Here is a 25,643-nt window from a genome sequence, read left to right as displayed (position 1 = left end):
GAAGTCCTAAATCAGATAACAATGTGTGAAGTTGTTCTATTGAATAAGAAATTGAAATTCAATCTGAAAAGAAAGCTAAAATATAAAACAGGATTAAGGTTTTAGTAAGCCAATTACAAGAACAAGATAGCAAGGACATCGGGACTGACTTTAGAGTGGCCGCGTAAACGTCTTGCAATACACAGAGGTTTCGCACCATCACGACTCCCTCTCCGACTTCAGCATTAGGCCTATAGTCGTCAAGTGAAATCTTCAATTCAAAATTAGGTGAAGAATGTCTTCATATTGATTAGTCATTTGTTTTCCATCATATCCTATATTGATACGGAACTATAGAGACGGTGTGTTTTTCCTTAATATGAAAGTTGACAAATGAAATCTCTTCTCGAAATTCACCGCACAGTCGCTGCACCGCTGGTGAGTCCTTTTGAAGGCATATATAAGTCAATAACCTATGCAGAAAGTTGAACTATGTCGCTGTCCTTTACTAGACATCGTCTAAAGGATAAAAGGATTTTTTGCTGAAGGTAAATACATCACATGGCCTATATCAAATATATATAAACTAGTACCACCATCATCTAAATATATCCCATTCAAAGGCACTCACCCGCGACTCCGGATGACCTGCATTAATTGACCTCCCAATCTATCAAAAAGCCTAGACGGAATTCATAAACTGTTCCTCTCCGCAGATATGAGCATAGGTAAAGTTGTGATCGAAATTTCAAGTGCCCAATCACAATGAAGATTGTGATGCACTGGAACAAGAGTGCACAGCTAACCCCAATTAAAGGTGGAGTCGGAAATGCCACTATCAGTCAGTGTTTGAACTGAGTCACCATAACTACAGCCTACACGAACACGAGGTCGTTCTTAGACAGGGGTTCTCTCATTTGCTGTGAGATTCAAACAAGGTAAGGACAAACATACAATTGGAACTTCTTTTGGTTACCATAAACTGACGGGACCAAAATGGCTATTGTAGAGGCCTATATGCCACCTTTGATTGTATAGTTGTGGTGGTGGTGGTGGCGGTGGTGGTAGTGGACGGCTTAAGAAGTGACAGGCGCTGATGATTCCACGGCCCCCCGGCCACTGGGACAACCCTGACCCGATTTCTAGCTCCCTGTTGATTCTTGTTGAGGTGAACAGATGGAGGTATAATGGAGACTATCTCGGTGTCAATGAGGTTGATCATACTGGGAGGTGCTGCATCGTTCGTAATGATTGTCACCAATCTCTTTAACGATGAGGTTGGATGGAAGCCAACCCATCGAATTCGCACGAGAGAGATCAGTGGCACCACGGACTCTCTTCCCACCGGCGACATGATGTTGTTTCATTCTTTAAACCGGGTATATATGGTCTATAATAATGACTGTTACAAAATAGTTGCAAATCCTGATTAGGTTTAATATCATCTTACTCACATTGGCTGCTATACTGATGACTGGATATCCTAGCAACCTAACACTGGCTTTAATATGCCAATTACCGCCCTTATGTTCCAATCTGGACCCTACCCACCAACAAACAACAACTAACGAACGATTGAGCTCAATCTAATGTGATCAAGCGCCGTCGTATACCTGTGTCCCAATCTTAATGAATGGGTATAGGGACGGTAGGGAATTTGACTGGGCTTCAGCTCTCATTGTACCAACGTACATGGAGGAAATTGTACGCAAGTGGGACTTTTGCATTTCTCATTATTGGCTACAGTTGCCAAAAACCAGCCCTCGTTCAACTTCACCATTCATTGTCATCATCACACAAGCAGTAATTTTTAGGCTAAGTAGCAGCCATTTTTGATTTTGGCGGCCATGAGATTTGAGGCAAAATGAAACAAGACCCACAGCTTTATTTTGCTATAAGTCATTGATTGTGGCGGTGTAGCCCAGACGAGTCATTTTTAAGTGTGAATGGAACAAAGATTCCCGGAGTTGCTGATATGATGTTTCACAGGACGCACCGGTACGCTCTGCATCTCCAAACATTGTCCAATTAGACTTTTCCCGGTCAAACACTTCTTTACTAATCGAAGTCGGCCATTGTCGGCGAAGCATACGGAGTTTACCGGTTGCTTTTAGCATTGATCGTAACAACCAGGGTGGCCCAGGACATCAGAACCCAGCCCCGGGGCTTTGGAAGTCATATGCATAAGCAATATATGCAATCGTTTAAGTGACAAATCCCCGGGATCGAAAATATGAAAACCAGGATCAGGAGGATTACGCGCCGCGAAACGAACCGATATGCCGGCTTTCGATCGATAGGAGAGAAATTGCGCATGAACTTTGAGCTGGGTATCTTTGGGTTATACGGTCGAGATAGACTCGGCAGACCTTTGCCTCCTGACAGCTTTTCTGTCATGCTCCGTATATAACTATTGCCCTTGGTGCTTTTCTTTACACAACTCTACCCAATGGTAACTTGGCTGACCTGTATATCTCGTTGGAGATCAAGTGATATTACTTGTAAAACCATGAAATGAAAAATGGTCTTACAGCATGATCTAATTCCTATAACATGAATACAACTTCAAAACTAAGTGTTGGCAACCTGGTGGACGGCGGTCACTTTTCAGGATGACTATCATCCACTGAGGTCTGCTTGACCACTGTTTGGACGTAACTAATGGTTACAACGATTGTGTCCTTAGGATACCATCTTTGATATCACATCGACTCATGGGTGATTTTGTAGCAAAATGTCAACCGTTTGGTGTTGATCGTTCCCGGTAAAGCCGAGTTCCATATTGCCGCCCTGATACGACACGGTAATTAGCAGGCAATAAAAGGGAGATTTTGTTAAATTGTGTTGCTCATTTTTCATCTGCGATGGCCACGATAGGTGATAGAACGCTAAGCTACCATAATGGTCTGGCGTGTGCCGTTAAAAAGAAGTGATGCAGCAGTTGAGTGGTGTCATCCTAACTAGAACCAATTCACTGCAAATGTGTTAGGTTGTAGATAATGTGTGGCAGTTAGAGGTCAGCGGGTTAACCCTTTGAAGACGTAAGATTTTTGACTGATGCACGAACGTGTACTAATATCATTGGCAAATTTGACTAATATATATATTGGCGAATATCATTCACCTTAGACCGGGTAACAATGGTTAGACGCGGTTTTAGAAATGGAATGACGGCAGTGACATAGATCGCTACGGATTACTCTAAGAGTGACGAAACTGATAGGCTGTCTCTACAAAGACGTAAATGGACTGCACAGTAGAAATAATACTCTGTTTACTCAGGCTTGTATTTTAGATGACGGCTTTTTCATGGCAGCCAATCAGATGTCCGCAATTATGTATATCAAGCTGCAAGACAACCGGACACATTCAAAAAGTTTTAAAAAGTCCTTGGTTGAGGGTGTAGGCCTAGTTCTTTCTTTCAAAGAATCAGGTTCTTTCAAAGAGTCAGGGAGATACATGTAATTACAGTGTCTACTCAACGTTACGTGTTCATGTTATTTGTCGCCAGTCTGAAAAGCTCATACCTATTTGATTTGTCATTACAGATTCACATCTTTGGCAGACAACCAAGCGCTCGCCCGCTCAAACGGAGGAACTGAACACCTTTGCTCATTTCCATGCAAATGAAGTGCGCCTTCCAACAAGGCCGTGATACATACAGGGCAGTCGTACAGATACCAAATAGTACCAGTCTCTCGTCCCTCAGCTCGATTGTAGGAAAATGACTGACTAATGAAGACACATTATACTGGAAGCTGGCGAAGACGAAACAGATTTAAGCAAATCTTTTGCAATTATAACTAAAGATCACTGGCTTTACATTAATCGATTTGATTCCACAGTGACAATGGCTGACAGCAATCACCAGGCTGAAGTATACGCTAATCCCGTTGCTTTGTCTCTCGACTCCACCGAGGGGTCCCCTGCTGATGCAAAACAATCAGATGATAATGGACCAAACGACTCGGAAATGACCAATCGCAATTCACAATCTGTCTCGCGCGCTGAAACTGCGCGTGGTAATGAGGCTCCACCTCCTTACAACAGATGTCAACGCTCATTGGCCACATATGAGAATCCGGCGTTTGACAGCGATGACGTCACATCCAGCGAAATCCCGTCCAAGAAATTAACAAAACTTGACCCTGATAAATCTGGTGAATATACGGGAAAATCCCTTCATGATGTGACGAACAGCAATGCAATTACTGAAACCACAAGCAGGCAAGATAATGACAGTGCAGGAGTTGTGAGTGGAATAACCGATAACACAATGGGTAACCTAGCGGGAAAAAGTAAGGGTTCGGACGGTGTGGTTTTGTCTGACGGAAATATGGTAACTCAACCAGCAGCAGATATGACTCCCGACGAGAAAACCATGCTGAACGATAACCACACGAAAACGGTGGAAATCCCAATGGAAAAGGGCCAATTGGATGATTTGGATGGCAGAGAGACGTGGGGCAAAAAGTTTGAGTTCTTGTTGGCAGTGGTCGGGTTTGCTGTGGACTTAGGAAACGTATGGAGGTTTCCGTACATATGTTACAGAAATGGAGGAGGTGAGTAAAAAAGGCATAATTGTTTGTTCAGCGAAAGAAGGGGTAAAATTCCTAGGCCCTATTATATTAGAGTCGACACATTTGAATGACTGTGCGCAATGTCCAGTAAGTAGGAACGAAATGCCATCAGTGTCATCAGGGTTCAATATGACTAAGGCAAGGCTGATGACTAAAAGATATGTTGCCCCTTTACGAAGATATGCTGCAGTCTTTCTAGTTTTTGAATAGTAAACATAAGAAAATGAGCGTCACGTCGGCTGCTGAAAAATATCTAGTCTGCGGATAGTACGAAGAGTCAGTGCCGGGTTGTCGCTCTTTTGTGTCAGAAGTAAAAGCACAACATATCAAAGGAATACAAAAACAACGATTCTAGTTTCCTTATTAGCAGCTGAATGTGTTTGTATCATGTGTTCATTTGACTTGTGTGTGTGTGAATGTGTCTTAAAGTATTATAACTGCCGTATGCATAAAACTGTATGGCCTAAAATGCATGAAATTTTCTATAAGCCGCCTAAATGCGGCTCGTCTCAGAAAGACCCTTTCCAGTCGGTCTGGTGGACATGTCAAAGTTCCAAACATTCCTCATTACTTTTAGCGTATAGCACGAATCAGCATAGCAAAGACCGCGGTTGGATCGCCTGCGTACCGGCGCGCTTCCTTTTCGCGGAATCCGAGAGTAATTACCACAATAGGTGAACCGGAGTTAATGTGCGAACAACGGCCATCGCCATGAGAATCCACGTGCCGGTGGTTTCGGCCGTACGAAACTGAAACAGATAGCACAAAACAGCGAAAATTGAACATCATCTCCTGCTGTATGAACAACCATGTTTAAACGTGCTAATCAACTTTACGGCATTGTCTCTAATAGTTTTCTGAGAGGAATTTCGAAAGACATCAATGAAATTAATGGACAGTGTATGTGGGGGGAAAAGTTTTCGTCTCTGTACTGCTTACACTCGCGCTTTTCCCCCGAGCTAACTTTGGCTAACAATAATTTCGGTGGAAGAAACTTAGCACTTATGTGTATTTTTTGGTATAGCCATGTTGCGTTTCTGTCACCGTAAAGACGGTACTCCACTAACTCCAGATGCATGGAGGCGTGAGGTCCGCCCGTCCAGTGACCGGTATTTGGACTGACTGAGGCACCTTGACCGCCATTGTATTGGGCACAGGGTGCATCTCCCTGCATCACGGCTATCTGTGAACGATGGTATTCCTCGCGTAGAAATAAAGAATTAACTGCAGACCAAAACCTAGGTATTCATTGTTTTCGGGATTCCTTAAAATCTATATGGCCCTCGGCTTACCTCACCTCAACCGATGACGTAACAAAGGTACACGTATCTACATGTGGCAGCGTCACTATGGTAACTTCCAGATACAATATGGTAATTGTACGATTGGATTAATTAGTCATCTCTAATGATCACCAAATTAACACCCATTCACCATTTTTACTCAGGACAGATTTGTGATTTCTCTCCCAGAGGCCTCGGGACAATGGTTACGTTATTTTGGTGCTTGACGCGGGGCCAATATTCGCCATGTGTTCACATATCACCAGTCTCGATGAAGGCAACCATCGTGGTAAAATGCAATTATATGGCACGGTTTCATGTTGAAATACGTCTACTAGTATTGTGCCTATAGTAAGAGACTGTTTACTACAAAACTTTATACTTTATTGTGTCTAATTTAAAGTAAGACACTGCGTTTACCCCCTTACGTCACACTTGTATCGTGTCTAACTTTTAGTAAGAGACTGCGCGTATACCACTTACGTCTCACTTGTATCGTGCCGAATTCATATAGTAAGACACTGCGTCTAACTAGAGATTTTCCGAAAGACTCTGGTCTAACAATTTCTTTACATTTCCATTGCGCCCGATTCAACTAGAGCTGACCTTCATCAAAGACATTTACAGCGATGTCCGCGTCTCTGCAAGGCTACATATTTTTACGAGACGACTAATTTTACCGTTTTGATGTTGAAAGCTGAATGATCTGTTGCATCAATGGCCTGTCACATCAATCAACGTCACACAGCCATGTCAGTCACGTGTCAAGGTTAATCATTCATAATCACTGCGCATTTCGAAAATGTCACAAATGCTCATTATGCAATTCGCCGCAGAAACTAGTCTTTCACACATTTTTGAGAACATGATGGAAGTCAAGATTGAAATCTGTGTTAAAATCAAATCATACTGACATTGAAGATCCCATTAGTTGCGAAAGACTTAACATTTAGACGACAGCTGCTGATGACCCTGTCGCTATGAGGAAGACCAGCGGTTTAGAGAGTCAGCCCCAACTGAGAGTTTACAATATTTTGCGCATCGAAAAAGTGCGACAGAATGAGAACAACGGACCATTTGACCTGTATCGGAAATCGAAAGCTCCGATATAGACACTGGATGATTTCGAATTTTGTTGCCTCTGGACACGTTTGGTAAACTCGAGTCCATTTCCTCTTTTGGTGGTCACCATTCGGCGTTATGTTAACAGCGTTATGTTGTTAATCACCTGTTTTGCTAATGATATTATCGTGACTAAGTTTTAGCACCTAAATTGCGAGAATTTTATATGATTGTATATCATTACTAAATCAAATTATGATACAAGGTCATTGCTATCGAGTAAGTTTTATCAAAACTCAAATTGTGATACAAGGTCATTGCTATCGAGCAAGTTTTATCAAAACTGAAGGCTTCTGTACAATGACCAATATCATATACAATGTTAGTAAATGTACATCTAAACGTATATTTATGGCAATTCCTTGGAATTGGCCATTGCCTGAGACCACCTTGCAGTATGCCTTGCTCTCGCTGGGGGTAATCAGTCATTTAACATGAAATCTAAAGGAAACATCGCAAATTGAAAAACATAAACCCATTTTCGCGCTCGTGTATCGAGGCAGGCGTATGATAGCGAGGATGATATTGGAGGTCGTCACCATCTTTTATTTTCACAATCAGAGAGTGATTGATGTGGATATTGTAACAACTTACATCCGTGCAGTGATTTAATGGATTTTGACCAGTTGAAGCACACAGAGAGTGTGTCTGCACTCACAAGTGTATTCCTACCAAAATGTAGCCCCTGGTTAATGATATGGGTGAGATATAATAGCGTCCCCTTAAACAGAGAAAAACTCTCAATCTAGGCGTTTCCCAATTGGTAGAAGTCAGCCAGTTAGTAAGAAGAGCAGCTGTCTGTGGGGCTTCCTTGTTACTGCGAATAAATATTTAGTTTTACCTGCAAGCGAAATCCCAGCCAATTCCTCTAGTCTGCTAGAAGCATGTCAACCTCCTGTCAACATGTTTCGAAAATCACCTTTAGAGCAACTCACTTTCAGATTTACGACTGCCTGCCTTGCTGCGGAAGCTACTCGACTGCACCTTCAAAGGTGTTGTCTGCCCATTCCTTTCATTCGTTCCGTCTGAGTTATCAATGTGACATTTGGTGCGACTTGAAAAGCAGACACTAAGCTGAGGATTTGTACAAATTGTAGTCATTAACATGTGGCTGGTTTTCTGTTTACAGAGCCCTTCACATATCTTGAGATAATTATTGTAAAATAATTTTTCCTCTCTTTTCAGGTGCTTTTCTTATTCCATACTTGGTTATGTTAATATTTGGAGGCCTGCCGTTATTTTATATGGAGCTTGCGCTGGGCCAGTTTCAGCGATGTGGATGTATCAGTGTGTGGAAAAGAATCTGTCCAATGTTCAAAGGTAAGTCCGTTTACCAACTGAAGATGACGTTGCAAGAATGTGGTCAGGTGCTTTTTTGTAAAAAAATAAAAACAAGTTATACATGTAGTAACGCTATGCCTATGTGACAACTACATACGTAGCCTTCTCCAAGCAGGTCTGCTGTGAATCTCTTTTGCAATATTTTTACACCCCAATTATTTGATGGACTAAAGAAATGTGCATGGATACGTATAGTACATGTTGTGCGGATTTGAAGATTCAAGGACACAAAGATTGAGTGATCAAGGAACGCCTACTAAGCCCTGCTATGTGAGGATACACAGACAGCCGATGATCCTAATTGAGCACGTTTGGAGTGCTAGCCTATGTAGTATATACATCTAACCAATAGCTCGTTAAACATTCTTCTTTAATCCATACTTGATATCAGTCACATCACACTGACCGCTTCGTCACTAGGGCCTGTTTAGAACACGGGTATCAGTCAGATCACGTGTAATCAAGTTTAATGATTTTTCAGTGAACGCTTTGAATGGTCTTCTTTGTCTGTAACAGTTTTCACGATTCTGATCGTTTTCAGATTATTTCGACATCAAATTGCAAGGTCTATCGAATGAAAAAGTTGCTCATCACTGATTTTAGCATTCGCACCCATCGCACGGTGATAAAAAACACCAGTTTATAAAATATCTCAAGCATAATCTGAATTCCCAGTCCCCAGAGCGGTCCACTTACCCAGATGCTGTTGTTAAGTCAGGAACGAGTGACCCCCGGCAGTTTCAATACAAGACCTTATCTCTGAGATCTTTGATTCATCGCCTCTTGGATACGATAATGTTAAACATAACCCCCATATAGCTCCCATGTAATTAGCATTTTGATTGGTCTATTGCCAAATTTGATCCTTACGCCATTAAATAGTAGCGCCTGGTTTGCTCTGGTGATCGATCGCTTGTCCTGAACGGGTATCAGTCACATCAGGCTATGATCGCTTTGTCACTATGACCTGTTTTGAACACGGGTGTCAGTCAGATCATGCCATATATGATCGCTTTGTCACTATGACCTGTTATGAACATCAGTCAGATCACGCCATATGATCGCTTTGTCACTATGACCTGTTTTGAACATCACTCAGATCACGCCATATGATCACTTTGTCACTATGACCTGTTTAGAACATCAGTCAGATCACGCCATACTATGGCCTGTTTAGAACATGGGTATCAGTCAGATCGTGCTTTGAAAAATTTATCCCGCTTTGTCTTGTAAACCGTAAATGAAAGGACTGGTGATAAATTCCTCCACGAGTTATCCGTCAGGCTTTGGCTCTACATGATATTGTCTCTCCAGAAAAGGATTCTTCTTCTGTGACATCAACCTTGGAGAGATTGACAGTCCTGTTTTGGCGACGAAGGCTGTTGTCTCTGTCGTAATCCGCCACTGGTCCTGGATGCAGGTTCCGGGTGACCTACTGAAAAAGGTTTAACATCGGCCAAGACTTCTTCTAAAAACAGCATATCACTCTGTATGACGCCCTCGATCGATTCGTCTCTCACCGATCATCGATGTTGATAGGCAGATCTCCCCGCTAGCTGTCTCATTGCCGACTCCTGATTTGATCTGGCGTGTACCGTCTCCGCGGTAAGCCGTCCTGAGCCGCCCATCAGGAGCTTGCTAATGTTCATGTTTCTACTCGGTCTTCATCTTAAGTACAAATGTATGTCTTCACCTTGATACAGCAAAGCGAGTTTGGACGTTGTTATCATCCGACACGCCGGCGTGATTGCCGATTGATTTTCCCTCAACAGAACTTTAAGCAGTCCCATAACACCCCTGTTTAATAGATGTACCCATTTAGTTGAGAAAGGTTTAAAAGAAGAGAATCCCAGTGCATTTACTACACCTATCCAATGCACACAGAACAGCCTTTATGTCAAATGGCACGTTACAGCGCACCTAATCCTACCTGACATTAATACATGTATTTCATTATTCCTGCTAATGCGCCAGATAGACAACCCGTACTTCAACCATTTCTAGCTAGATCTTGACATTGCATCTTAATTTAGGCAATTTAGGCTCAAAATCCGAGGCTTAAGTTGTGATTTGTCGATAGTTGGTATGGGTGTTGTCGTGATGGCGGATTGATATTGCAGCCGGCAGAGCTGACCTTGCGCTTGATTCGGTATAGTGAATGCGACGGAATGATTGGGGACATCTAGAGTTGTCAAGTCGTTTCTCTCGTTTGATACAACTATTTACGCAACTCCTTTGAAATACAACAAAGGAATCTTGAAACCCATCTCAGTATTATACGACAATATCTGAGCTCTCGACCTTTAGGTGGGGGTTACCAGGACTGCTTTGAAATGGTGTTCGCGAGTAGATGGATGCTCCTTTTAAACACACTATGGCGCGGGATAACAAACCAGTCCCATGTTTGGCTGTCATCAAAACTTCCTAGGTTTGCAAATAGTTTGGGTGCAGCAATTTAAAAGCAATGGGTGTCCTTTTCGAAGCCATCATAGTGCGGAGCACAGAGCAACAACCCTAGACGCTTCGAGCGAGTGGAAAGCATCAGCGTTGAGTGTAAATAGATTGATCAATCGCGACAGCCATAGACAACTCATCAGGAGAGAATTACCTCAAAGATTTGCCCTCGAAATAACATCCATTAATCAGACGATGATTTTGAGATTTGTCATTATCAAACTATGCGTCGTACCAGGCTGCATTAGTTTGTAACAGGCGCTCTTTACGGCGTAATTACATGTTACAAATGTCTGCTTGGTTCCCGCGGCGCTGCGGTATAAAGCTTCCGTGCAACCGGGAAATGCCGTTTCTTTGTTTCAGTAGCTTATGATCTCTATTCCATTGGTTTCTTCAGACTCCTCGTTATGGTGTACAAATATAAAACTTAAAACAATTTGAGTTTCACTGAAAATAATTTCAGTGAAACTTAAATAGGGCAATTGTAACCGCATTTGACCCCCATACTACTTACGTCAATCGTCCGTTAGCTAAGAGTTATAACTGCAGACATTCATTCGTTATAGTTTGTAGTGTCACCAGTGGTACGTGAAACTTTTTAATTACTGCTTTAGTTTAGTGACCTTCGTAACCTCATGACAATGTACAGAAAAGCATCTTGAGTTTGTGAATGGCTTCATTTTTATCTGTCACAATGTCCAGGAAAAAAGGATGCTTTCTTGTCTGTATCTTACACTATGTCATTTTTGTGTTCATCGAGTGTTTTTTTCATCTTCAGGCATTGGATTCGGAATATGTTTTATTGCAACCTATGTGGCCTTCTACTATAATACAATTATTGCATGGGCAGTATATTATATGTTTGCATCAATGCGGTCAGAAGTACCGTGGACCAACTGTAATAATTCGTGGAATACAGATGACTGCGTCGGGTTTTTCAATCGAACGTCATCCACCAGTAATACCTCAAGATCTGCTGCCGAAGAATTCTTTAAGTAAGTTGTTAACCTGTATATCATAATCGAGGTTTTCTGTGAAATGATAAAAAAGTATAGAAAAAATTGGCCTTTTTGACAGACGTGCAATTTAAAACGTTCAAAGTTAAGCTATTCCTTAGTTACAACGTATCTGTTCCAGGGTTTCATGCAAGTCCAAACGAGATTTGTTTGCATAATAGTGCAACCTAAGCACTGAATGAAGCAGCACATTTTCAAATCCTCTTCTCTTGAAATGGTGGAATTGTGACTCGGCTGAAACATTTTTATGCTAAAATGATAAAATTGCTACTTTTTATGGCACCAAGTCATTCAGTTGCTGAAATGAACGTACGGGATCAGTAAGTGAATGGATTGTTTTGTGTGTTTCAGTCGTGCGGTGTTGGAAGTCCATCGTTCCACTGGTATAGATGATGTGGGCCCCATCAAATGGTCCATCGCCCTGTGCCTTCTTGCTGTCTTTATCATTGTCTACTTCTCGCTATGGAAAGGCATCAAAAGTTCAGGAAAGGTAAGGACGAACTTCTTTAAATTCACTTCACAATAAAGTATGGTATCAGTCAGTAGCTGAATTCTTTCTAGTTTTGTTGCCCAATGTTATTTTCCTGTTAAGACTTCTAGTCGCAAACGGTGACACAGTTGTCAGTCTATGTCAGTGAAGAAAGCGACCATTCTTCGTAGCTCTGCTTCTGTTTTCCGTTTTCCCATATTTTGCTTTTATGAAAAACGACAGATACTGCACCGCGAGAGAGGACATTGTCATAAGTGGGCTCTCCTTTGACTCATTAACGATCATTTTGGGTTTGATGTCGAATCCATCAGCAAAGGTAACCAGTTCATTATTCTGGCTAGGCCTGCACTTTGCAGCCGGACACGTCGACCCTCGTCGGGCGTTGAAGTGCGGAGGCATGGAACACCGATGGTATAAGCCCCGCACGGAAGACTTGGAGAATATGTGTGCCTCAAATGAAATTCTCTGCAATGGACGTCGTCATCTAAAATGTTTGCTCAAGGAGGGGAAATTCTATAATGACAAAAAAGAAACCTTGCATTGGAAACGCAACTGGTCTTCTTTGCAGATCTCGTGCGTGAACGATTGTGCGTTTGCTCGCCGAACGTGGCTATCGTACCACTGCAGTCATCGAGATCGAGCAGCCGGCGGACGGCCTATATCGTGATTCAGAAACGGATTTATCATGGCTCATCTGCGGATATATATGCAAATGACAGAGACCGTTCGAATCTCATTGGAGGATTATCTTCCTCGGTTATGACGTATTTTCGATGACAGCAAATGGTTTTATCAGACTATTCTTGGAATTATGAATCGGTGTAAAACATTCGCGACATTTACGCGTAATGTAGGATTCCAGGAGGTTTCGATAACTAATGGTGTTCGTCAGCGGACACAAGATCGATCATTACTCGGGATGATATTTCGGCAGGAATAACATTAGGAATATTCATGCTCATCATAACTCGATCGTGTGGGTGACATGTACAAATTAGGAGTATGGACGGATCTATAGCTGCTTTCCTAAAAGGAGAGAAACATTTCTAGAGACATGTTTAAATGTCTAAATCTGGAATAAATGCGATCGACGTGAAAAGAAATATGAAGTTGAACAAAGGTTCACATGAATAACGCAAAATACAGTGGCCGCTGTTTACGATTTTCTAGCGTTGAAATCTTGGTACTTTATACGACAGTTTTTTAAAAATGACCCACAGCGTCCCTTTGCCCTCCGAGCGAGGACTCGGACTCTGCATACCAGGTAACTGGCGACACACCGATCGATCAGCCAATAATCGATGACTAACCCGACAAATCGAACGCCCATTTGAGTGGCGTGGTTGATCCTGTGGCTAAAGATAGGCTAGCCGAGATGGTCACCGTAATGCAGTTGCGAGAAACCCTAATGCCCTCTCAATCCCCCTGGAAGTAACTCATTGCCCATACCTTACCGCGGCTGGCCAACACTCGTTATTCCTGCAATTATTTTTGGCCACCAATGACAGGCTCTATATTGTCGGATCGTGGATTAATTGCGGTTTGAATGTATGATTTGTCGGATGTTGCTGACCGTTTACAGCCTTCGCCTGTGCATCCTTCCTCGATAAGCCAAGTCGAGTCATCGCCAGCAGTATACTCTGATCACGACCCAATAAATGTAGCCAATCAAATCATTGCACGTCCTGCGCACGTGGTAGACTAGAAAAAGTGTGTAAAGGCCAGATCGAGCGAATTAGGTTTGCAACCACTTTACTATAAAGTGAAGTATCGATTCTGTAAGGGTACATCTTAGACAAAAATATTGATTCTCACGTCTCGACAACCCTTTTTCCTGCCTGGGTGTCATTCTCCACTTACCAACATTTCGCATGTACGATTGGAAACTGATGAAGCTTTACCAATACCATCTGCTTCAATGCGAATGCCTATCAAAAATATTTCTTCTATTATGCAAGATTAAATGCGGGCTATTTTTTACCAAGATATTCAATACTAACCATTCCCCATCTTGTTCCAGGCTGTATGGGTGACCGCCACTATGCCATACATTGTACTATTTGTACTCCTGATCCGAGGGGTGACACTCCCTGGCTCCCTCTCAGGCATCATCTACTACTTGAAACCAAACTGGTCGATGTTATTAGAGGTTTCAGTAAGTATAAACATTTAAGTGCTACCATCCCATTCTCAAATTAAAATTCTTGCAAATATACGTAACGCAACGGTTTTCTCTCCAAACATGGCAGCCTCATTGGTGTGCTTAACTCCAGGGTGATGCTGTGCCAGTGGTAATATGTCTTCGTCGTCAACAGAACACCGCGGCGATACGAATTGTTGCCCACAATATGGAAACTAACTCATTTCTTTCTAATTTTGTTGCAGGTATGGAACGATGCAGCAGCCCAAATCTTCTTCTCTTTAGGACCTGGGTTTGGTGTGTTACTAGCACTGTCAAGTTATAACAAATTCCACAATAACTGTTATAAGTACGTACACATTACCTTTGAAAAGTTGTTTTCTACGCTCAGTCAATGGTACTCTGTCTCACCCTCACTGTCAACAAGATACACCCAGGTTGGGGTATGCTGGTGGTGATGGGCTTAACTTATTTCCCGCCTCATAACGACCAAGTTCGAACTACTGAAGGTATGAGGTGTCATCCTGACCTCTGTTCTTATTCATTTACACGCAACCGTAAATCGTAAATCGGGGAAAGTTTCCAAAAAAGAAAACGAAAAAGTACATATACGTACATCGTACTTCGCCGTTCGTAGGTTAGCGTTGGCCGAATTCATGGTTGTTTACGATGGGCTTTTAGACAAGGCACTGTGTGTATATAACAACTTATGGACCATCTTTATTTCCTTTAGAGATGCTCTGATAACAAGTTCAATAAACTGCGGCACGAGCTTCCTATCAGGGTTTGTTGTCTTCTCAGTGCTGGGCTATATGTCTTATTCCCAAGGCAAGGAGATACAGCACGTTGCGGAGGAGGGTAAGTATGCGTATGACATACATCATGACATGTATAAGAATGAAGTGGGAAGACTTGAGCTGTTGCCCTATGATAATTCAAAAATTTTGTATTATGATTACGACATGGCTTAAGGTGACCTTTTCTAAACGTTGAGGCTGTCAAACGATTGTTTCATGTGACATTAGTAGTTTACATGTAAAAGCTAAAAAAATTGTTTCTGTGTTTCTGACGAGTGATGTATCCGAGACATTCCTTTGCTGGAAGAAAAACCGTGTTCTGTGACTAAGTTCGATCTCAATGTTCTTGTTAAGGTGACATTCTGTGTTCTTTCAGGTCCCGGTCTCGTTTTTGTCGCCTATCCAGAAGCGATTGCAACGTTGCATCTGTCAACGTTATGGGCTATCATCTTCTTCTTCATGTTGATAACACTTGGTCTCGACAGTACGGTAAGTAGTCACCAGATTCTTGAAAGACTCTGGTACCACTACACACAAGATTATCAAGGCAATCCAAAACAAGCAACCCCCCCCCCCCCGAACTTAGCTCCTATACATTATGTCTGTGACTGATTCTCCAAATAATACATCCAGGACACGAGGATTCGATGCATACGAAGTTGACTACGTCGAGTGCTATTCTGACAAGCTCGACCAAAACATGCAGGTAATGTATGAAAATATGGACGCTGGAGCTTTGACTGTCTCCTCGTAAAACGTACTTTGCATGCCGTTCGACTGAAATTAGCTCTGACTCCCTCTCAACGTATTTTGTATTTTCTTAATTTTCAGTTTGGTGGTCTAGAGGCAATGATAACGGGTATCTGCGATGAGTGGCCCAATGCAATCGGAAAGCGACGAGAGATATTCGTTGGGGTGATATGTGTGTACTGTTTCCTTGGAGGCTTGTGTACCACTACATACGTAAGTGAATGCCTATACAGTGGAACCTGGTAACACGACCACTCATGGACCGAGGTTGAATGGTGTCGGGGTTGTCGCGTTAGTGAAGTTGAAAATCCGGGGACAAAATGCATGATAAAGTTTTCCGGCCAAAAGTGTTGAATTTTTTCAGAAGTTCAAAATTCTGAAAAATTTTCAAAGTCAAAATTTTTTTGGGGCTGATGATGTTTCTTCATTTTGAGCAGAAAAAAAAGAAGTGAAAAAAATATTTGGACATGGATCGAAGGTTGCAGGATCATTTGCTTGTCTGAGTTTCCATCTCTTGCCATTTCAGGGTGGATCGTACGTCCTAAACTTACTGGATCAACACGCGGCGCCCATCTCCATATTATTCATTGTGTTTGTAGAAGCAATAGCAGTGAACTGGTTCTACGGTAAGCTTGATGATTAGTCAACGGGAAATTTCCATTACTGGAACACTTCATGGACACCTTCAAAGAACGAGACAGCAAAAATATTGGTTACTTAGCATTCTTATCATGATCCAGGATAGAGGACGTGATATGAAACCACTCTGGATATGATTGTGTCTGTAGACATGGATTAACTCCCCTTGGATAGAAAATTACGCAGTGTCTCTATTTGAAGATAATGTTCTTGTAAAATGCTCAATGGCGAATGGTTTGATTTCATCACTCAAGTTACTGGCGATACTATTATATCTTCCTCAGGGAAACGTTTTTTACCAGAGTACCTTTCTTCCAAGTATACTTACACGCTTTCTTCGTGACCTCATTCATTTCAAATTTAATTCTTCCTCTTCAAAGTTATACATGTATCATTTGGTGTATTTTTCAGGTGTGAATCGGTTCTCAGACGACATTGAGCAAATGCTTGGCTTCAGACCAGGCATCTTCTGGAGGGTCTGTTGGGCTGGAATCAGCCCCATCTTTCTTTTGGTGAGTTGAAACGTGTTGCTGTTCATCTTTCGTGAATGATACCTCTTAACTTACTGAACATATGTTGATACGCATTACATGATGTTGGATCAGCTGGAAAACTTGTTTTGTTGCTATTGTACATTACATCAAGGATAAATTGATGACTTTGTCATTTCGATTATTGGTGTTGAATTGAAGATCCAAAGCAGCATAATCAACCAATGCGGTTCTTGTATGTTGGTCATGTCATGTTTTTTTCATCATTGTTTTTCATTATTCCATTTTCATGTTCTGACTACATACTTTTTAAAGGTTATATAGTTATCATAGTTTAGCCTGATATGTTTCCCTACGAATGGTAACAAATTTGGATGCCAGTGGATTTTCAACTTTTTGCCGATGATAGGCATACTGCAATAGATATCTGGGCTAAGGTACAGCAATTTGTCACATTGTTTTGTTTTCAGACCATTTTTGTGTTAAAAATCTACCACTATTCTGGCGTACAAGGGATTGCTGGCTACGATTATCCTGAATGGGCGACTGGAGTTGGCTGGATTATCACATGCTCTTCTCTATGCTGCGTACCGCTTTATGTTGTTTACAAATTCATCCGAACGCCAGGGAATTTGGTGGAGGTATGCCGTAAAAGAGCAAAGGGTCGATTCGTGTGCTTTGTTCGGGGAATGTTTTATGCAGTTTAGATTAGAGTCAAGGTTGGATACAGGGAACACTCGAAAAAAAGTAGAATCCGATAATGCTGTTTCAATGGTTCCTTCTGAAACGGTTTGCTTGTCTATTTACAACTCTGTGGTTCCGTACTGGAGCCCGGAAAAATCAAAGAATAAGTTATGAGTTGGAGAACTTCGTGATGTGGTATCTTAAAATGGACCCTCCCTGGATCCTCCCTTGAGTTTACCATCTTGACGTGACTTTTTACATCTTGTTGTGTTTCAGTCGAACCCACCCGAGGCCCAGCCCAAATCTTTTTCCAATTTTCTCATTTTCTAGCCGTTCGTACACCCACTTCTCTCCCAGATTATTCTAGATGCTCTTCAGATGAACCTTTTGCTACTGGTATAGAGAGTTATAATCACACCATGTGGTATTCAAGAATAAACCATACCGGTATTCATTGTGGAACGAGGGGACCGTCCCTGTCCGTGGATTACCGGTCTTGTTGGGTATACATGTAGATAGTCGCTTTGGTTCTTCGCGACCAGTTCTCTTTTGGTAGACCTTTAAGGCTGTTCCTATACGTGATTATAACTCTCTAATACGATTATATAACAACTTATCTCTCTTCGTGTTTTATAATAGTAATTAATTTGATAGCTCGCTGATACTTATGCTTCCACCGCTTGCATTTGATTTCAGTGCCTTTTCATTACGACGATACTTTCGTATCAGGGGATTTACTTCCCTAACTACACCTACCCAGACTGGTCGGTGGTAGTTGCATGGCTCGTCACCTGTTCCTCCATCTGTTGTATACCTCTTTATATGGTGTACAAATTCCTTCGAGTTGGAGGCAGCTTCACGGAGGTAACGTTCGGCCAATGCATGTGCAAGTGGCATGATGCACCCTCATTGTGGTCTGTCTTCGTAACAACATGTCCAAGATAAAGCGATACTTTGACGTCGTCCCAGAGAAAGATAGCTCAATGCAGTAACATTTAAGTGTGGGCCAATAGTTTAGAACAGGTAGAGGAAGAAGAATTAGAAACTGTATTTTAAGGCAATTCTATTGTACAATGTAATTAGCAATTTGCTTCATCCATTTTACCTTTCCTATTTAGTAAGGCACTAACTTAGACGTTTCCTAGTCGCCTGAAATCTCATGTGAACTGCTTTCGAGAAAGACATTAGTCAATCAGTGTTTCAGATAGAAGTTAAATTGGTCATCCAGTTTCGTTGATAATGCAAGTTTTACACTTGAATGTGGGCTTGACTATCGTTCTCCTTGGAATGACTTCGATGTTACTTGGAATCCGAGGCAATGAGTATGCCTTTGTGCATGTGGTTGATGTAAATCGACACCCGACAAAGAGAATACTGCTGATAGTTTTTGAACCACAGCCACCTTGGGTGTCAGAGTAGTAAAGCATATCAGAAATCCAGAATAAGAACAACACCATCGACAAAGCTGAGAAAGATGAGGTGAAGAAATTGTTGCATGCTTACTTTCAACATTTCGTTCCTCCGAGTTAAGTTGCTTCGATCGCTGTGTTGTAGTATTCAACGCCATGTTTTCATTAGAACATAACATGAGATTGTATTCTCCTTCCCGGCCCGTATGTAGTTCCACTTCAAGGTCATTTCTACCCAATCAAAGTCATTTCCAATTCCGATTGAGAATGACATTTCTTCTATTTAATCTATTTTATCATCTTCAGATGTTGTAAAACTACTTATTGCATGGCATTGTTTCCTTCCAGATCCAAATCTTCCTATAAACAGCAATGTCAACCAGTTTGTGGGTCTGATAGTGAACTGCAAAACTGTCATCCTCCATTACATGTATGTGTGTTTACGCTGCATGCATTTCAATCATTGCTGATGCATCGATTGCATGCAGTTCAGCTTTGATCCAAGCCAGGTGGTGAACGTCGGTTACTGGTCACGCCGGTTTTCAGGGCGTACGGGACTCCGACACGGCTATCTCGAGGGAATTTTAACCCTGTCTGAAATATGGAAGTGCAGCAATAAAGTCCTATGTCTCCTCAAAGTACTGTTTCTGTAATGGATTGCGTACTTCAAGCATTGAAGTTCTCTGGACGAGTCTGGGGCTGTGCGGAAGAACCCGAAGCTCTTGGAGTAACCGCCGGTCATCACTGACTTGGAAGAATGAAGTTTTGTTGCTTTGTCCGACTCTACTCTTCTTCCTCCTTCACCCCGCTTTCATCAGCTGTTATATCATCCGTGTCTCCTCGTTGTATGTCATTTCAGACGTTGTTTGTGCTGACGGTTATAAACTACGGTGGTATATACTACCCTAATTACGAATACCCTCCATGGGCCACCATCGTAGGCTGGTTGATTTCATGTAGTTCCATTTGCTGCATACCTCTGTATATAGTTTATCGATTCATCATCACTCCTGGAAACGTCGTACAGGTAACGAGTCATCATTAAATCAGAGGTTTACCATCACTTTGATAAAAAGTAAACCATACGTGAAAATACTTAGCACAGGTTGGACCAATTTGTTATTGTCATCTGTCATGTCAACCATGTTCTTCCTTCATCTATCTAACGATATACTGATAGACACTTAAGTATTCCTTCTACCAGTATGGAAGTTTGAATTATGCTAGAGTTGCTGATTATTCCAGACCAGACAGTATGAGTGTTAGTACGATTGGGAGTTTGAGATCCTTATACAGTTAGTCATGAATGGCCTACACCTGCTCTTGTGGTCATAAAAGAAGCAATCAATTACTAGCACTCTTGGAACTTTGTCATACATGGGTTGCTACTGGAATTGGTTCGATTTTTCACCTAGAAATCCAAAATCTCAGTTATAAAGCCCTAGAATAAGATAGTACATATCACTAATCAGAATATTATATTTAATGACGTTCTTTGATATATGGCTTCGATATCTTTTTAGTGTTTTACAAAATTGTGCTTACTTTCAGCGAATCCAAGGAATGATCAGACCTGAAGATAAGCCCAAACACGAGGAGGAACTTATGGTTCCCATGCAACCAGTCTACTTATAGAAAAAGACAGATGGTTTGTAAGTAACCAATCTTTTACTGGAGGATCAAGTAGATCCAGTCATGGAGGAAATAGATGACGTTTTGCATTGTTTGGTTCCCTTCACCAAGTTTACTATGAAATGTGCAGACGTCACAGTGTTTGGTTCCTTTAGCAACATTCCACAAAAAGTGGATGACATTGTGCTTGGTTACCAGACAACCAGTACACCAAGGACTCAAACTCAGTTTGGTTTCTATGTCAGGTATTGTGCTGATTTTGAAATAACGATATTTGGAGATCACAGAGAAACGCACAGTTTGTCTGCTGTCCTTCGATTCCATCTGTACGCCATACTGTGAGCCCTTTCCGTCGCGAGTTGTAGAGCTGGACAGAAAGGTGATCGTTTCTTTCACCATACTTGAGTGAGTGAAGTACTGGTTTATGCAGGTGAATGAAGTAAAGGAGAAGTACGTGCTGCAACTTGGCGATGTCGAAAACACTATTATCAACCGAACGGAACTCCATGACAGAACGGAGGGAACAACCGAGACTAATTACGAGTACATTTTTCTGCACTCATCAGTTTTTATCAATGACGTATTCGTAGGTCTAGGATAAGTGTTTTGATGTGACCCCTTGACTTTAGGGTGTCAATCATGGACAATATAAAGTCCGTTCTGGGTGTTGTCACTACATGTATTTGTATTGGTGATACATTTTCTGAAGTTCATGTGCACATAGGTTCAATTTGAAAAATTTCAAATATGTCATTACTGACAGTGTTGGATATTTAAAGTCAAACATATTATGAGTTCTGGAGGTAAATACATAAGCTTACTTTCCATTAGGCTTTAGATGATCTTTTGAATATATACATTTAATATATATATAATTGTAATAGAAACGCAAAGAGATCGAACTAAACATTTTTGGAATGGAACATTGAAGTTGTAAAGGCTTGGCTTATATTTCTAACTTAATTCTCTTTTGAATTGATAGTAAATTGTCTTTTGAATTATTGTCTGAGACCCGGTATTTCAAAAGAACTTGGCGTTAACCATTCATAAGAATTAGGCAAAATCTACCAACCTTCTGAGCATTCTTGTTCCTTCGTACATTTAACTTGGATGAAGATCGCGCCCCTATCGCTGAGGTCACGTAAAGTATTTTCCAATTTCGGTCGGTATTTTTTTCTAAGATCTACAGCTCTTTACTGAACATGCTGAAGAAGATAACGTCAAGCTTGATTTGACGCCAAGCTATTCAATCCGGCCCTGAGCGGTCTCCTACTGAGTAGTCAAGGTGAATATAAAAGTGGTAAGCTTCTTGTTATTGCAAAGTACTATATGTCGGTTTGACATTTATTCATTCTCAATTTCTGTTAATCGTAATGATGTTGAAGTAGCGATGTATATGGTATTTGCTAGTGGTCCCAAAACCACTTTATCGATTCACCACTCTTTATTAAACATATCATGGCACCTTTGTGTATCTAGTGAATCAACGTCTAATCTCCATACGCACTCGAGAATATTATTAGGAAATGATTACGAAATCAATTGCAGGTTACCTAAAATTTAAAAAACACTTTTGATTTTACAAATCCAAAACTATTAATTTGTAATTGTAGGGCCGTCAATTTCCGTAATCGCAACTGAACAAAATGCAATAACTTTTGCTATTATAAGTTGTTCAGTCGTCTGCTAATATTCTCGGTGTTGTTTCGCTTATAACGAACAAAATGGTATCAATGAACGTCCTTTATAATTCGTATCAATATAAATGTGCATAAAACTAATTCACTAGATTATTATTAAAGGCGTTGTCATCTATTGAATTAGGTATGTAGTTAGGACTTTTTATAATTGCTCGTGGGAAAAACAATGAATGAATTCGAACAGTCTATACTTAACTGTTGATATACTCTTTGTAATGAAGGCATTTATAAATGTTAAAGTACTCTTCGATGGACATCATGCATGTATGACAAATATAATCTTCACTTCGCCGTGTACATACATGACATATCATTTCTAAGAGATTCCAATAGCCCGAGCAGTAGAAAGGTGTTCTCAGACACATAGCTGCTCGAAATGTTACCAAATCTAAGTACACGATCATTGACTCTAATCATGAATTGTCACCTGTACCATCAAGAGCAGATATACCCCATAGGGAAAATCTGTGCTGTGGTCCTAAATGGACGTAATGAGTTAGATTTTTATGAATGAATCTAAAAATACTCAGGCCGGCATGTGTGCTAAAACACGAGTTTATCTATCGACATTTTAAAAAATCAAAAGTTAGCGATTGGAAATGTTAAGTGCAACTTGGATTTTTAATTTTTATAATCAGCTGCGAGGATGTAGACTGAAATTATAACCTGCCTTTTATCAAATTACCAGTTATCACAGTTGCAGTAAAAATTACAAGTTCGATTTTTTCTTTCTTGTTAACTCATGCAGCATATCTCATGCTTATAGCGTTTTAGCTCTTGTTATCTCCTTAGTATCGCCTTGTAAATACTCAATGAGGAATATATTCCGTTGAATGTCAAAATAGTTGAAATTGTCTGTTTCTGTTTGCATTACATTAAGGATTTTAAGAGACCGGGATCATCTCGCAGGGTAGTAATGGTTTATGTGCATGACACTGGTCATTTAAATGAATTTAGAGTGACTCGGTGACAAGCAGTCTGCCATTAATGCTGGCGATTGGGTGCCTTATGTGAGAGGTCCAAGATCTTACATATAGATACAGAAGAAAACACGTTATTCCCAACACGGAGTTGTAAAATCGAGTCCAAAGCTGTTATTTTTACACAAATGGAATTTCGTGTTTCGTGCTAGCAGTGAATTTAAAACTGGCAAAATGCTTGAAAGGCCTCAGATGAAAGTGCCGTCAACGTGCATGATACTTAAGTTTGTTCTATTCAACAAATCGGTGATAAAAATGAAGTACTGTATTCATGGTGATATATTATTGTTTGTACATGGATGTACGTAACCCGCAGTGTTGTTGAGGTCATGAATATTATAAGCTATGTTTATATTCTTGAGTGTTCAAGTAATGCTGTCTGTTGTAACTCCGTCAAGGCATACAGTGATATTTTAGAGAAAACGTTGATTTAGTAGCGCGCACAGTGCTTTTCGAGAGTAGATATCCCTTCAGCCAAGAATTGGCAATTTTAACCAAGATTTTACCGTGAATTTAAAGAATTTACCGTGAATAGCCTTATAACCCCGTGATAGATTCTGCACGAAGAGGTAACATTTTGATTAGGATGACTCTATATCCGCATCTACACACTCGAATAAAAGCAATTGAAAAACAGTAGCAAGAACGTGCAAATTTCAAAAGCTGGACGCGGATAGCTAGCTCTTTTTAAATATCACTTCCATATCACCTTATCTTCTTCTGAACAAATGTAAACTATATATTAGCTTAGATGAGACCTTCAAGCTTTCACAGCCTCCTACTCATCTGCAGGCTAGGCCGTACTAATCGCATCGCAAGCAAAATTTCAGGATATGTGCCACCAGGAGTGAGTGTGACTGAGGTGAGGTGAACGTGCTGTGTGCAGTTGGAGTATTGGAAACGGATTACCGTCTGTGAGTCTGTACAACCTAAATTGAAGACATCAGAATAGTCTAGTATGTCAGGCCACGTTATAAGAGAGGGTATGAAATAGTACCAAAACAAATCTGATGTTCTGTTTCTGCCGCTTGGTCACGAGTCCAGACGGTCCAAGGCACTTTGATTTCAGGGTCAGTCATTGAGCAAACCGAAAATAATTTGTTTCAAAACCAGAATCCTAAAAATGGCATCAATTCTTTCTGCTGGGAATTGAAATATTTTTCTGATATCTTCGATTTAGAGTTGATGGTTGTTTCGCGTGCTTGACGGTAACTGGCTTTGCATTAGTGGAGACATCACCGAATCGAGACAAGAGTGTCGCACTGTGGTGCTTTGTACTGCTGTTGAATTTGGTAAAAAGTGTTGGAACTGCTGTTGAATTTGGTAAAACGTGTTGGAACTGCTGTTGAATTTGGTCAAAATGTTGGAACTGCTGTTGAACTTGGTAAAACGTGTTGAAACTATGTTCGTGCGTGACGGATCTTGTTATGATGTGGGCTTGTGAAAACAAAGAGTGCGTGTCGTCGATGTGTGAAAGCTTTCCGTGCCTATATGCTGCCTTTGTACTAACGTCAAACGAACAAATCTGGTTGGGCTGTAGGCCGAGAAAAGCTGCATTAAACATCCAAGAACATTGTTTCACTATGAACAACCTGATGCGGGCAGAGTCAGAGGGCTGTTCTGAGACCCCAGCTGAAGCATCTTTTGGAGAGCGTGTGTAACTGTAGCATATGGTATAGAGAATGCTGTAGGTGTGTTACTAAGAGATGGTAGGTTCTAAGCCTTGGAACGTTCCAAAACCATGAAACCACCCAAAATATAACGTTTCATACTAAGAACAAAACGCCAATTCCCGGTAAGACGTCGGGAATCATCCTTGTATCCAATCCTTTGAATGATAAAGACGAGTTAGGAGGTTGTGTTGAAAGCTCTAGGAACTTTAGTTAAGCCCATGCACCAGCTCCGAAGTGGTATATCGTTGTAGTGTAAGTATTGTATTGTATGTTTACTGTGCAGAACTGTATGATAGTACTAGATTCTATGCACCCTTCTTGTGTAGATATCATTACCGGTATATATTTGTAAATTTATACAATTGTAAGTTAGTGTACATGACCACTTTATCTATACAATATGAGTCATTATTTTAAATGTAAATAAGTGTCTATGATTGTTGAAATATCCATATGTATAATAAATGTACCATAATCGCTGTA

The 25,643-nt window shown here is 41.0% G+C and overlaps 1 protein-coding gene across 2 annotated transcripts; it reads left to right on the top strand.

The window, feature by feature from the left end:
* The first annotated feature begins 702 nt into the window (after positions 1 to 702).
* Positions 703 to 25,642, top strand: LOC135501393 (sodium-dependent serotonin transporter-like). Of its 2 annotated transcripts, none has more exons than XM_064793501.1 (14): positions 703 to 917; positions 3,528 to 4,541; positions 8,150 to 8,284; positions 11,538 to 11,754; positions 12,127 to 12,265; positions 14,286 to 14,420; positions 14,651 to 14,754; positions 15,139 to 15,263; positions 15,579 to 15,691; positions 16,034 to 16,165; positions 16,479 to 16,578; positions 17,003 to 17,103; positions 20,035 to 20,202; positions 20,727 to 25,642. In XM_064793501.1, exons 2-14 carry the CDS (start codon positions 3,830 to 3,832, stop codon positions 20,808 to 20,810), a joined length of 2,265 nt encoding a protein of 754 aa, XP_064649571.1. In that variant the 5' UTR covers positions 703 to 917; positions 3,528 to 3,829; the 3' UTR covers positions 20,811 to 25,642. The 2 variants fall into 2 exon arrangements, with proteins under 2 accessions (XP_064649571.1, XP_064649560.1); XM_064793490.1 differs by lacking the exon at positions 20,035 to 20,202 and adding an exon at positions 17,553 to 17,723.
* Position 25,643: the final 1 nt, after the last annotated feature.

The sequence above is a fragment of the Lineus longissimus genome, chromosome 2, assembly GCF_910592395.1.
Source record: "Lineus longissimus chromosome 2, tnLinLong1.2, whole genome shotgun sequence".
In the NCBI taxonomy this organism is placed as follows: Eukaryota; Metazoa; Nemertea; class Pilidiophora; order Heteronemertea; family Lineidae; genus Lineus; species Lineus longissimus.
This window is presented reverse-complemented; position numbering and strand designations above follow the sequence as displayed.

Bases quoted from the DNA above. Each gene is read 5' to 3' on its own strand.
- LOC135501393 (XM_064793490.1), top strand. From the start codon at position 3,830: ATGGCTGACAGCAATCACCAGGCTGAAGTATACGCTAATCCCGTTGCT. The intron at 8,285-11,537 runs GTAAGTCCGTTT...TTTCATCTTCAG, and splicing joins AATCTGTCCAATGTTCAAAG to GCATTGGATTCGGAATATGT. The intron at 16,579-17,002 runs GTAAGCTTGATG...TGTATTTTTCAG, and splicing joins AGCAGTGAACTGGTTCTACG to GTGTGAATCGGTTCTCAGAC.